Source organism: Barbus barbus, assembly GCF_936440315.1.
Source record: "Barbus barbus genome assembly, chromosome: 16".
NCBI classification, from domain to species: Eukaryota; Metazoa; Chordata; class Actinopteri; order Cypriniformes; family Cyprinidae; genus Barbus; species Barbus barbus.
The window spans coordinates 29,244,277-29,259,848 of record NC_136744.1 but is presented as its reverse complement, the minus strand read 5'-3'; the positions used below and the strand labels follow the sequence as shown (position 1 = coordinate 29,259,848).

General features: G+C 36.2%; 1 protein-coding gene across 2 annotated transcripts in view; it reads right to left on the bottom strand.

Moving 5' to 3' along the window:
* Positions 1 to 9,186: 9,186 nt before the first annotated feature.
* Positions 9,187 to 15,572, bottom strand: part of LOC306882768 (signal-induced proliferation-associated 1-like protein 2) — a 156,953-nt gene continuing 150,567 nt past the window's right edge. For both annotated transcript variants that reach the window (XM_079437641.1, XM_079437642.1), the window contains exons 18-20: positions 14,805 to 14,922; positions 14,649 to 14,730; positions 9,187 to 10,199 (exon numbers count right to left, since the gene is read on the bottom strand). In XM_079437641.1, the coding sequence (XP_079293767.1) occupies positions 10,053 to 10,199; positions 14,649 to 14,730; positions 14,805 to 14,922 (347 nt within the window). In that variant the 3' untranslated portion in view covers positions 9,187 to 10,052. The remainder of the gene's footprint in view (positions 10,200 to 14,648; positions 14,731 to 14,804; positions 14,923 to 15,572) is intronic.

Below are 15,572 nucleotides of genomic sequence, written 5' to 3'. Positions count from 1 at the left end.
CCACAGTCTTAAAGTTCGTAGTCTGGCTGAAACACTTCTAATGTAAACTCTAGCTCACACTTCAGGTCACTATGACCTGTTGAGCCTCTTTATCAGTATGAACGCCGCGTCTCATCCGCAGACTGCCGTGTGTCTCTGCACCTCTCGATCACTACAGTAAGACGACGAGATCGAGAGAGTTTCTACTGTTGCGTAAGGACAGACAGTGAGAATGATCTCACGTGAAGCTCGGCTCTCAGGGGACTTTCGTGCTCTGAAACCTAATGAAAAGCAGAACCCAAACACTTGAATTCAAATAAGGACCCTTTCTCATGCACATGAGGGAAATGGTGAAGTACGAGAGGAATAAACTCCCACAGTCCAACTAGACTCCAGTACAGCGGAGAGAGAAGATCTGATGAAATATGAAAGGTTGATGAGTTTGTCAGGACACTTTCATACACACACTGAGATCATATGAGCACATTTTGGCTTGTATCTGATGTGAAGACACACCAGCCACCAGAGAGTTTTTTGAACATACTTATTTTTACTTTTTATAGATATAATAAAAACTAAATTATACAAATATACAATAATAATTTATATATTTATGAGATATAATTATTTTTAATTATCTAATCTATTTAGGAATAATACAAATAATAATAAAATAATTTCTGTGAATTTTTAAATGGAAAATGGGTCTCCTGACTGTTGTATTTATCAAATAACCATTAAAGAAGAAATTGCATTTCCCATATTTTATTTCTAGTTTAATTAAAATTTTCAACTGTGTTACCGTTTAATGTTTAAACACAATCTGCTGAGCAATAACATTTTTCTCTTGAATGCATCTGTGCAAATGAAAAAACTTCCCATTATATTAAAATATGGTTCAACCTGAATCTCGGAATGAAAATGTATTCCTGATAAACGTCTCTTCATTTCTTCAGTCTGTAATGCAGAGCGTGTGTATGGTTATTTGTCACCTGATCATCCAGTGAACACAGCGGACTGATATCAGATCCGTCCAGCGGCACCTCATCACATCTGACTGTGAAGGAAATCTGATGCTTTTATGGGTGTGCACTAAGAAAAAACATGTGCTCAGTGACGATTCCTAAAGAAAACACAGTTAACCCTGTTAACAAAAGTAAACTATGGTCCTTAGTTCCAACAAATAATTAACAGAAAGCACTGCAAAAGGTGAAGCTCCTCCTCAGGATTTGTCTGGTTTTCCAGTACAAATATCCAAACAGATGATAAGCCTTCTTTTCGGAATAATTGAACAAAAATTGTTTTAAGTTTTTATTTTTATAATAACCCCATTGGCAGATATTTTCTCTCATCTTATGTAACTTTGCATCTCAAATAAATGTTTTCTAGTACAAATATTTAAACATTCATAAATAAAGAAACATTTACTGGAGATGCAATTTGACATCAAGTAATGTCTTGTTTTCTAATTTAACAAAAATTAAGTTTATAGTTAAAATGAGAAAAAAAATATCAAATAGATAAACTTTTCTCATTTGAATTAAGATTATTTTCTATTGGCAGATTTTTTTCTTCTTGTATTAAGCCTAAACTCATGTAATTGTGATGCATTTATTAGAAAACAAGTCCATCTTGTGTCATTTTAGTACAAGTATCTAAATATTCTTGAATCAAGACTAAATAAACATGAAATAAAGTCTTATTTTCTGAGAAATGTATAAAAAATGAAGCGAGTTTAGGCTTAAATTTCGTTTCAATTTGATGAATAAATACTTCTTTTGAAGTAAATCTTTTAAGAATGTTAAGATATTAATTAAATACAGAGGAAGAGCATCACTTTTTGCGGTGTGTAGTGTGTACAGTTAGACCGTTATTACAGGTAAATTAAGATTCATTAACCCTTAAGACGTTAATTGATTAACACCTAAATGTTCTCCTGGTCAGGTGTGTGAGGAACTCACTGGGCCGCAGACAGGCCAGACTCAGCCCGCATCTTCTACACGAGGACATCTTCACAGCTGCGGGAGGAGAGCTAATGGAGTCTGCCATCTGGACCCGAGCTGTGACTGAAGCACTGCTGAGAAAGCATCAGTTCAGACGCCGCTCACAAAACACAGACACAACAGACCACACATGATGCTTCCCTAAGAAAGACGGCACAGAGTCATGCATATTCCCAAAACGCTTCTAAATGAAGTCAAATCTTTAATGATTTTTATTTTGCATTTTACTGTTTATATCTCAGGAAACTTAACTCTCCTTTAAACTTATCAACTTTAATTTCATTGGAAATTAAAAAAATAGAGCTACAAAAGGAATGCAAGCATCTCAAATCATGTGATTTTGAAAGAATTTGAGTTCATATTGAGATTTTGCAGGGCTTTGCTTAGTGTTCAGATGTTGCTCTTTAATAGCTATAGGAGAATTCATGTTTAACCGATTATTTAAAAATATATTGACCAAATATATACTGAAAAATTATAAAAAAGCAAAAACAATAAAATTTAAATGAAAACAGAAAATATTAAAAATATTAGTGAAATAATAATTAAAAATATCACTAAAATATGAATAAAATAAATAATATAGTAATATTATAGAAATATAGTATCTTGATACTACAACGCTGCACTGCAAAAAACAAAGTTGGAAATAAAAGACTACTTTTTTTTTGTCTTCCTAATTTAAAATTTCACATTTAATTCATTGTTACTTATTTCTTTGTAATTAATGGTGAAATATACTATCAATTTCTGTGAAATCTTTTTCATACCAATTTGTTTCAGTGTTTCTCAGACATTTCTCCAAAAATTCCTAAAGCGAAAGAAAAATAGAGTTTTGCTGGGAAAAAAGACTTTAAATTGATGCCTTAAAGAGCTATTTAACCAATAATGAATTAATAAAGAGCACCTTATTTAATCAAAAATAAGATTTGTTATTATAAATTCATGCAGTTTGATTCATTCAGTGATGTTTAATCATGTTTTGACTTGAATAAAATCAGTTAACTCAGATGTTACCAATTTCAGGTTAGCATTTTTCAGTGCTGGAGAAAAAAATTGAGATTTTAAAGAGGTCTTTTTGTTATTTTCCCATCCTGTGGTGCTTGCAATCATTGAGGACATCCCCAGATATGGCTTATTAATTAAGGTTTCCTACAGAAAACACCAGTAATGGAAAACAGAACGGAAGATTATACTTCCATAAACCATCATTTGGACGGCATGCAATAGATCAATCATGAAACATGGCGATTCTGGAGATCATAAACCAAATCTGGACACCAAAGCCACTTTAGTCATTGTTTAAACTCCTGCGGCTCCAAACCCACCCAGTAAAATGACCCCCATCAGAAGAGCCTCCAGCAGTTGGAGATCCCATCTGCCGCACTGGCAGAGACACCAGACACAGATTAAACATCTCCATTAAGCGAGACTCTCAGAGATCCACCTCGTGTCTGCTTCTGCGGCCATGCTGTGTAAAGCCCAGCCGGTCTGCCAGCCCGGATTTGCCTGAAACCGTCCCAAAAAGCTCCAGAGAAGCAGCAGAGGCCATCAGCACAGATAATGAAGACAAAACACACAGACGCTCGGGTTTAGCTTCAGCACACACACACAAGCATACAACCACAACCTCCTGCCAAGAGAGAAGAACCACCCTCTAATATGAGCCCTGATGCAAATTACCCACAAAACTGACTCTTTTGCCAGAATCTGATCTGATTGGCTTCATGCAATTTCTGTGAATTGAGGCTTGCGAGTTTGATCACCTTCTGAGCTGCTACAGTGAGCAACAACTAGGAGAATTTGCAGATCTAGAGAGATTTTCCTCCGCATGGAAGCACATCAAAGCAGTAAACTCTGTTTCACACAGACTTTTTTTAATGCTGCACATGCAGAACTGGCAGGAAACAATGTATTACGCATGCGAATGTTGATTATTGATTCACATGCTCAGCAGACCGAAGACGTACTCTGATTGACACGACAGAGCGACGGTGTGACGCTGCAGTGCAACCGCTTCCCTGTAATGCAGGGATTCATGGGATTTGTGAATTGATGACTAATAACTAATTAAATGAGAGAAATGTCAAATTAAAATAAATAAATAGGTTTAAAATAAAACTCAATAAAAAGATGAAATATTGAAATCAGAAAAGTCATAAAAATATTTTTTTTAATAAAAATAAATTACAAAAGGTTAAATATTTTATTTTGACAGTCCAATTGTTTTCCTGTAATTAAGGGTTTCATGAGGTTCAATCAGAAAAAAGTCACATAAAAAAAAAAAAAAAAAAAAATGTTATAAAAAAATAAAATATTGAATTTAATTCATTTATTTAATATTTGAATAATTAAATCAGAAATCATTTTTTAAAATTAAACCAAAATAAAAACCACATTAATGCAATAAACCACACTATATGCACATTAATTATTAAATATTTTAATAATTAAATAAATGTCATGTCGTGCAACCATTAACTGACATCAGAGAACAGTGAACGTGAATATGTTGTTAAATTACAGAAATATTAAAATTCAAATCTCAGGCAGACTTCAAATAAATATTATAGGTCAAAAGTATTCAGCTGATAAAAAGGTTTGGGAAGCTCTGTACTAATGCAAAGAAAAGGTTTTAGAAATAAGCTTCTTTCTATTTTATGTAAAAATCATGATATTTCAAGATTCTTTGATGAATAGAAAGTTCAAAAGAACATTTATTTGAAACATACATCTTTTGTAACATTCTAAATGTCTTCACTGTTACTTCTGATCAATTTAATGTGTTTTGAAGAATAAAAGTATTAATATCTTTCCAAAACAATTTCCCCTAAACATTTAAAAGCTACTGTATTTCAGCACAGAAAAGACTAAATAACTGTTCTGAGAGCGACTACTGCTAAAATAACATCACTAGCCTTTAATCAGAGTAGATGCCATTCTTAATTCGACATGAATGAAAGTGAGGTTACGAACAATGAAAATATATCCTTCCATAAACATTTCATGAAAACATGACTGTATCTCAGCCCTTAAGACATTGAACAGACGGTCTGTCCCTCACAGCCTCGCTCTCATCCATGTCAAATAAACATGTCCAGCCTGATTAGGGTCTGTACGTTAACATCAGCGCTGCTTTTAATAAAGTCAGGAGCTAGCAGTCTTGCGGTTGAGCTTCGTGAGGGAAAACCACATGCTGTTTGAATCACAATCTAGCGAGAGATCCGGTGACTATATGAACACACGCCAACATGCATGGCATGCTTCTTACCCACAATCCTTTGCGGTGGAGTTGTGCACCACACCCGAAGAGCTGCCGCTACCACAGGCTTTACAGAGGCAGGAAACTCATCAAGAAATATATGATCCTCATTCTGAAATAGAGCAACATACAAAATCAATAATTCAGTCAGAGACTGAATCTGCAATCTGCATTTCTCTACTTATTTTATAGACGTCTGTTGTAGAAGCTGTTTCCTCTTGTCTTAATGAATCCTACAGAGGTCATTAAAGCAATAGTTACCAAAAGATGAATATTATACCCTCAGGCCATCCAAGATTAGGATGAGTTTGTTTCTTCATCAGATTTGGAGAAATGTAGCATTCCATCACTTGCTCATCAGTTGATCCTCTGCAGTGAATGGGTGCCGTCAGAATGAGATAACGAGAATACTTTTTGTGTGCAAAGAAAACAAAAATATCTCCTCTACGCCAACGAAAGCGCCATTTTGGATTATATCCGCTGGACGGAAACTGCGTACGCTCTTCTGTGTCAGCCGCACGGATACGTCTTATATTTACGCTTTGATTTGAAGGACAGCTTCGCATCCGGTATGCAGCTAACACAGAAGAGCGTACGCAGTTTCCGTCCAGCGGATATAATCCAAAAAAGAAGCTAGGGTGGAGTTTTGCGCACAAAAAGTATTCTTGTAGCTTCTTAAAATTACCTCTAGAACCTCTGATGTCACATGGATTATTTTACTGATCTTCTTGATGGTGTAAGGACCCTTTCTGACTATGGAGGATTTCATAAAAAATATCTTAATTTGTGTTCTGAAGATGAACGGAGGTCGAGTTTGGAACAACATGAGGGTGAGTAATTAATGACAGAAATGTCATTTTTGGGTGAACTGTCCCTTTAATTCCTCCAGTGAAAAAGTGTTCTGGCCTGAATCAGGAGAGAAATCTGCACAGATCAAGCAGTGTTTACAAGTCAAAACAGTCCAAAACAGCTCTAAATATGTGGGTGGATTTTGATGTGAGACAACAGGAACTTTTTCCACTGGAGGATACAATATTATGGCCTTTTAGCCGGAAGCAACGGTCAGTCTATCTCAATCATGGATTTTTTTTAAATTTTTACCTTGAAATATCAGTTTCAAAATCATTTTGATGGTACTGTGACTTTTAATAAATCAAATTGCTTCTTTTTCTTCCCCAAACGTCTGTTCTGGGAGTTTGTAAGGTTGGAGATCAGGGTAAATTCCGAGGAAAGAGCAGATTGCTTTACGGCAGCAACAAATGCGCGTGTACAGCTGTACAGCCCTGTAATTACGACAGATAGTTCTGCTCACTTAACTGCAGGGGGCTTCAAAGTCGCAAAAATACACAAACTATATGCACACAAATTACGTTGAAATGTCCAAACTTGGTTGATTTGGATCACTCTGTTCTGTATAATACACTTGCACTAATGTTACTTAAAGGAATATTTCACCCAAATATCATCATTTACTCACCCTCACGTCGTCCCAAACCTGCATGACCTTCTTTTTTCATTGTAGTTGTTTAGCAAAAAAAAAAAAAAAAAAAAAGTAAAAACAACAAAAAAAAAGCATATAGTGACCAGGGACTGCAAAAGCTCAATAGTATCATAAAAGTTGTTTATACAGTTTGCATGCTATATTTAAAATCAGAATTCATAAGGTACTTTTAAAATATAGCTTCTACAAATTCAAACTTGTGCTGTTGTGATTGGTTTAAGATGCATGCAAGAACTAATGAGATCACCGACACAATAGGAGGATCATCTTAATGGCAAAAAAGTGCTGTAATTTACCTGAATCTACTCTACATTTCTACTTGACAAGTAAAAATGTCGCACTATAATTAGCAGTTTAAATATCTTTGTGCTGAGCACAACTAGAAGACTTCAAAATTTCAACACTTTTAAAAGTTGCATAAATTTCATGATTTTTTTTCAGGGCTGGAATTTCCTGCAACATTCCCAAGTTTTGCATTAGCATGGGAATGCTGTGAGGCGACGAACCAGCTGTGTGTCACATATTGTCTCAGCTGTGGCTCAATGAGCACTTCCTTCATCTCACAGTGTGTCACATCTCCACTTCCTGTCTGGCTCTGTGTAAATAGTGGCCTGTAAATGAGGCTTCAGCACTTTTCAGCGAGTAAGCGTGTGACAGTCTAACAGTTTGATCCAGCTCACAACACATGTGGAGAACAGGAGCGTTTCCATGAATCCGTGTCATTCCGGGCTCCTGCGGCTCCACTGAGAATGTCTGAGGACCGAACATGTATGTGTGTGTGTGTGTGTCTGTTGCTTTGTTCCCTGAATTGTGTGTCTCCCCCTCTTGTACCACTTCAATCCTGTGGTCGTCTCTGATGTTGGAAAGAGATTCCTGGCAGCTGGGATTTACAGTGCGTGTAAATGGAAAGTAGATTCTTTAATCATAACGTAATTTATGAGTTTGGCCTCTTTGAAGCTTTAACAATTTACATATAAAAACACAAAGAAAAACATGCTGTCTAGCTACTTCAGTAACAGATGCATCAACAGCAGTTTCTTTTAAGAAATAATTCACCTAGAAATTAAAATTCTGAATTGTAATTTTTAGGTGAATTATTCATTTTAAAAAAGTTTGCAGAATGAACTACATCCATTTAATAGCCTCACACACACACACACACACACCTGCAGCAGGCCCGTCTGTGGACGCTCAGATAAGTGTCCATTAGATATGAACTTATTCTAAGGCAGGTATTCCCAAAAGGGTCCTCGGCGGAATATGCTGCTTCCATGGCAACAAAAACCTATGGCAACAATAATTCTCTGCTGGAGAAAATGTCAGTGTCATCAGAAAGTCAATCAAATCACAGGAGGCTCAGAAAGAGGCAGATGTTTGCAGTGATGAGCAGCGGTCCACGGACCTGCCAGCTGAGACAAACATCCAACTCACACTTCATACCAAAATCCAATTACGCATTTGCATCTAATCTAGCAAGAAATGACAATTAAGCACATTTCCCCAACAAATTCACATTACCCTAATGCAAAAAATAAAATGCATTGCATTTTATTTCATTATTATTATTATCATCATCATTATCATTAAGTGCATCTCCCCAACAAATTCACATTACCATAATGCAAAACATAAAATACAAATATTTTGCATTTCCACCTTAGCAATAAAATAGACAATTTAAAAAAAAATTATTATCATCACATTTCTCCAACAAATTCACATCACCATAATACAAATAATAAAATAAATATATTTTGCATTTTCATCTTATCTTGCAAAAAAAATAAACATCATTTGCTTTTGCATTATTATTATTATTATAACTACTAATGAAAAAGAAGCACCTTTCTGGATGTGAAAATTTAATTTTGCATTTGCATCTAATTTTGCAAGAAAATTACTATTTATTTGATGTTATTATTAATACTACAATTATGCACATTACCATAATATTGCATTTCATTTTGCAAGAACTTTTGCATTATTATTATTATTATTATTATTATTTCTCCTCCAAATTTTCATCACCATAATGCAAAAAATGAAATAAAAATAAAAGTCTGGTTTGCTATCCTTGTATCTCCATAGGCGTAATGGTTTTTATACCGTATAAACCTTATTTTCTATCGCCCTACACCTAAACCTAGCACTCACAGGAAACTTTGTGCATTAGTAGATATTTAATAAACCTCATTCTGTATGATTTACTAGCATGTTTCCCCATGGGGACCTCAATTTAAGTCCCCACGGGTCTGTGTGTATTCAGGTTTAAGCCCCCACCAGGATATAAAAACAGGTGTGTGTACACTCACACACACACACACACACACACACACACACACACACACACACACACACACACACACACACACACACTTATAAACACATAAATGTTTTTTCCTAGGACCTGAAATATTAAGATGATGCATCAGGTTCATTTTACATACTACATTTATTTAAAAAAAAAAGCAACCAATGTCCCATCTAACATGAAATTTACAGAGAAACACATTTGTAAAAGCATAGAAACCAACAAAGTGTTATCTAGCAGCATCCAAATGTTGGAATGAGGGGAAAAAAAATAAATCCTCAACATATCTATGTATCGGACACAGTCCTGGCAAAACCGTCACAGTATGGCCTTCTCACAGCCGTCCCTCCAGAAGCAGTTCATTTTAATAAAATAAACTAATTTAGGTTAAATAAGCTTAAATAACAGTGTTAAATACAAGACACTTGATTGGAGGTTCTGTACAGAGATGGACACAGAGTTTTGGCATGTGATCGTGGATTCGAGACGAGGCAGGAGCGGAAAGCCACGTTATGCACACACTTGCTTCATTTCGGCTTTTCTTTGAGGCACAATCTCGACATTTACAGCTTCAGGAACTCTTCACATTGTGTTTGTTTGGGAAATCCATGACTCTTATTGCCAGAACTTGATGATTGTGGACAGAAATGATTCAAAAGGTCCCGCTGACCCGCTGAACTTCAACGTTTGATTGCACCTTTCAATAACGGAGGCAGAAAATGAAACGTCTCACCAAAGTCTTGATGTGTTACATTCATAATCCACCTCCAGAAACAGTTTAGTTGCTAATTTAGTACATTCTCCGTGCTAAACCTGCCTCCGTGTGTCTTCGCTGCTCATCTACACCAACACAAGTGGCTTCTTCAGTCCAGAATATACTTACATTCTACATCTGACTGAACTGCAGTAGGAATCGGGCTTTGCTATAGTGCAGGTCAATGGCGTGAAGTCCTGAAAGTCTTCAGTGCTTCTCCACAGTTTTTGACGGAGTCTCCATCAAGGCTTCTTGTCGATGGTGTGGAAGAACCACTCTGTGAACTTCCTGAGCTGGGCGGCAGCCGTCTGGCTCTCCTCCTGCAGACGCATGTTGTCCTGCCGCAGATGCTGCACCTCCACCTGCAGGATCGCCTTGTCTTCCTTTTCCTGTGTACAAAAGTGAAAGAATGACCTCAGAACACACTGAACTAGCCGTTTTATGGTGCTCACTATATGCTGTCATTATATGGAAAATACCAGCCTTGGATATTCTTCAAGAACAACCCGAGTGTAAGCAAGCAAGTAAACAAATAAATAAATAAAAACAAAAAAAACATGCAGTGTAAAATAATTTGGCATTAATAAATAATTTGATTCTATTATATTGCAGTGTTTCATTTTTTCTTACACACGTTTAACCTGAAGAGAAACACTATGGCTGTCAATATAATTGTGATTAAACTAAAAAAAATAATTATTTAGAACATTTACAAAAAATAATAAAAAATAAGGTTACTTAAATTTTTTTAATGTTTTAAATAATTTCTAAAGTGATAATACTGTCAAATTCAGTAATATTGTGAAGTGGCTTATATTGTCAAATAAGAAATTGATCATACAGTAATTTTTGTTTTATTCATAAAAAAATATTTTTTATTATTTATTCATTTTTGTACTTATTATTTTTAAAGTGGTGGTATTATTAGATTCTGTAATATTGAGAAGGCGGTAATTTTGTCAAATTAAGTGGTAATATTGTCATTTTGGTATTTATTAATTTAATTGTATTTTTTGTTATTTATTTTGAACAATTTTTTAAATAGTCAAAATCTTGTCAAATTTAAAATTGTTTAAAATTATTATTTTTTTAAACTCTAATATTTGTAAACGTGATAATGTTGTCAAATTAGAAAAGGACAATACTGCCATTTATTTTTTTATTTTAAACCATACTTGGTAAGTGGTAATGTTGTCAAATTCTGTAATACTGTGAAGGCGGTAATACCGACCTATTTTTATTTATTATATTTAAATGCATTTTTATTATGTATTTTAAATTATATTATTTTATTTGACCATTTTAACTCTGTCTACTTCTCTTTACTTCAGACTTATGTGCCTCTAGAAGCTTGTGTTCTGCAAGTGAACGTCGCTTTATTGTTCATCCCAAAGAGGCACAAAATCACTTTCACTGACTTTTACATTAAATGTTCCCTCCTGGTGGAATGACCTGCCCAACTCAAGACAGTCCTTAGCCATCTTCAAGAATCGGCTAAAAACACATCTCTCCATCTTTATTTGACCCTCTAATTCTAGCACTCTCTATTCTAATTCTATTTGATCTATTTTGTTGACTTGACCCTCTAACACTTGCTCTCTCTATTCATTTTCTAACTGCTTGTTTTCTTTTTGTTGTTGTATATGTACAGTCGTGGCCAGAATTATTGGCACCCTTGGTAAATATGATCAAAGAAAATTAATCTGCATTGTTAATCCTTTTGATCTTTTATTTAAAAAAAAAAAAAAAAAAAAAAAATCACAAAAATCTAACCTTTCATTGGAAAATAAGAATTTAAAATGGGGGAAATATCATTATGAAATAAATGTTTTTCTCTAATGCACATTGGCCACAATTAACAGCATCCTTTTATTCAATACTTTTTGAAACCTTCATTTGCCAGTTTAACAGCTCTAAATTTCCTCCTTTAATGCCTGATGAGGTTAGAGAACACCTGACAAGAGATCAGAGACCATTCCTTCATCCAGAATCACTCCAGATCCTTTAGATTCACAGCTCCATGACAGTGCTTCTTCTCTTCTGTTCACCTCACTCATTTTCTACAGGGTTCAGGTCAGAGGACTGGGATGGCCAGCAGAAGCTTGGTTTTCTGCTCAGTGACCCATTTTTGTGTTGTTTTTGAGGTTTGTGTTTGGATTATTGTCCGGTTGGAAGATCCAAACACTTTATTTTATGGTTACATCTATTAGTTGCTTATTAGCATGCATATTACTAGAATATTAGCCATGTATTAGTGCTAATTAAGCACATATTAATGCCTTATTCTACATCCCTAATCCTTCCCAATACCTAAACTTAACAACTACCTTACTAACTATTAATACACAGCAAATTAAGAATTTATTGAGGGAAAAGTCGTAGATAATAGTTAACAAGTGTTACCTATTCTAAAGTGTGACCAAGATTTCTAACAGAGTCAGTCACTTATTGATTTTTTATCTGTTGGTGTTTGATAGAATTCATGATGCCATGAGTCTAAACAAGATGTCCAGGAGACACCTCCAGCAGAAATATAGGCCCACAACATCAAAAATACAGCAGTATATTTCATTGTACACATGGGGTACTTTTTATCCCTGTGTTCACCAAACCCATCTTGAGTGTTTGCTGCTAAAAAGCTCATTTTTTAGTTTTATCTGACCATAGAAGTCAGTCCCATTTGAAGTTCCAGTCGTGTCTGATAACTGAATATGTTGGAGTTTGTTCTTGGATGAGTGATGAGAATTTTTCTTGAAACCCTCCCAAACAACATGTGCTGATGTAGGTGCTGTTTGACAATTTGTTTTAAGGTTTTCTGACCCCGAGACTCAACTATTTTCTGCAATTCTCCAGCTGTGGTCCTTGAAGAGTCTTTATCCACCCAAACTGTCCTTCTCACCGTGCATTAGGACGATATAGACACACGTCCTCTTCCAGTTTTGTAACATTTTATGTTGATTGGAAATTCTTAATTATTGCCCTGATGGTGGAAATGGGAATTTTCACTGCTCTAGCTCTTTTCTTAAAGCCACTTCACTAATTTGTGAAGCTCAATTATCTTTTGCTGCACATCAGAAATATATTCTTTGGTTTTTCTCATTGTGATGGATGATTAAGGGAATTTGGACTTTGTTTTCCCTCCTACAATGCAAAAAAAAAAAAGTTGAGCCAACTTAAAAATTTAAGGGAACCAACTTCAGCAGATTTTGAGTTCTCTCAACTTATTTTTTTAGGAGAGTCTCAACTTTTTGTTGTATAAACTTAAAACAACAAGTTGTTTTAAACAACAAGTCCATGGCTGGATAATTTTTTTTTCTCTCTTTTTTTGTGTGACATATGGCAAAGTATGGTAACCCCTACTCGGAATTTGTGCTCTGCATTTTATCCCATCCAACGTGCACACACACAGCAGTGAACACACACACACCGTGAACATACACCCGGAGCAGTGGGCAGCCATTTATGCTGAGGCGCCCGGGGAGCAGTTGGGGGTTCGGTGCCTTGCTCAGTCGTGGTATTGAGGGTAGAGAAAGCGCTGTACATTCACCCCACCTACAATTCCTGCCGACCCAAGACTCGAACCGCGACCTTTGGGTTACGAGTCCGACTCTCTAACCATTAGGTTACGACTGCCCCCATTTCATGTTCATGATCCCCCTGGAGTCCTCAAAATTGTGAATATGAATGTTAATATTCAGCTGAGAAGATCGTTGGTGTCTCTCTTCCCTCCCTCCAGGACATCTACAGCACCCGTCTCACCCGCAGAGCCCTCCGCATTGCAGGTGATCCCACCCACCCGACACACAGCTTCTTCAGTCTGCTGCCATCAGGGAGGAGACTGCGGAGTCTCCAGGCGAGGACCAGCAGACTGAAGGACAGCTTCATACATCAGGCTGTCAGGAAGCTGAACTCCCTCCCGTCCTTGCCCCCCCTCCCCTCTTTTACCCCATGCAACAGTGAACTTTGATACTACGACACGCCCCCCCCCCCCCACACATCCCCAGGACCATCTACCCCCCCCCCCCCCCAACTTACAAACTGTGACCAGCACCTCTCACTTGTGCAGCATTGGACTGATCACTACCTCATCCAGCATTGACTGCAGATAAAAAAGACTGTTCTTTTGTCACTCTAACAGACTGATAAGCTCCTCTTGCACTATATATATTCACTCTATACATATACACATATCTGCACAGTTTTGTTTTATTTAACTGGTTTGCACTCCATGTGCCTTATGCCACTTTATCTATCTCTCTCTTTATTTTTCTACAATGTCCTTACTTGTATAGCTGTATAGTTGTATGTACATATGTTTAAACTGTATTTATCTGTATTTGAACGTGTTTAATGTTAACTATGCACCAAGGGTCTGAGAGTAACGCAATTTCAATTCTCTGTATGTATGCGCCGTACATGTGGAAGAATTGACAATAAAGCAGACTTGACTTGATATCTCTGGCTATCGTCGATACAAGATCATCCCTTTCGACGCACCTCAGCAAAGAGAGTTTTTCGCGGGGCAGACAGCACGATGCCTGTGACGTCGCTTGGGCTGCGTTGTTGAGCGCAGTGGCACTGATATTTCACACACTTTAAGCTTTTATTTTCCAAACGTAATAGGATTAGTCCAACGAATCGTTCGGTTTGTAATGCTTCCCTGAACTGAAAGCCTCGTACTGAACGGTTCAATACGAATATGCGTATCATTACACCCCTAGTAATAACCATCTTGTCCAATACACAATGATTTATATTTATTTTTAAATCAGATCATCTATGCTGGACCTACGAAACACAGCTGTTGTATTGTTTTCCATCAGGACGGGATAGTTTACCTTCTTCAAGTCGTACTGCAGCTGTCTCAGGATGACCTCCAGCTGATTGACTTTGCCCGTCAGTGTGGCTGGAGACGTATCACTGAAGAGCGAGACAGAGCTGTTAGTCTGTGCGTGAACACACAGTGTATTTTGTGTGTGTGTTGTTAAACTCACCCGGCCTCTAGTGCGGCTCCCTCAGCGGCTGCCACGCGTCTGGTGAGCTCACGCGAGATCTGCAGCGCTTCGGCTCTCTGAATGTCCGTCATGGTGCAGAACGAGGCCACGCGCTGGTCTGGACACAAAGAAACACCAGACACACTCAGATCAGGACCGATTTGATCACAATGATCAGTGCTGAATGAAAAACGACTGCAACTGAATAATATCTAATGGCACAATAATGTATATTAATGTGATAATGTGTTAATAATTCAGTCACACATTCTCATCAACCCTAATAGGTTTGTTAAGAAGAAAGTAATATTAAAAAGAATATTATTATGACAATTAAACACATTTTCCCTACTAACATTGCCATAATGCAAAAAATAAAAGAATAAAATAAAACAAATAATGCATCTACATTTAATTTAGCAAGCACATAAACTAATTTGAATTAGTATTGTTATTATTAGCAAATATCAGGTACATCATAATGCAAAATCAATTAAAAAAATGCATTTGCATTTAATTTCGCAATAAAATTACAAATTTTGCATTATTATCATAAGCACATTTCCTCCACAAATTTTCATTACCATAATGAAAAAGAAAAATTGTATTTGCATCTAATTTCATGAGAAAATGTACGTCTTTGCATTATTATTATTAGTAGTAGTAGTGAATTTCCTCTACAAATTCTCATTACCATAATGCATAAATATAAATAAAATAAATATGCATTTGCATTTAATTTTGAAAGAAAATAAACTGTCTGCATTA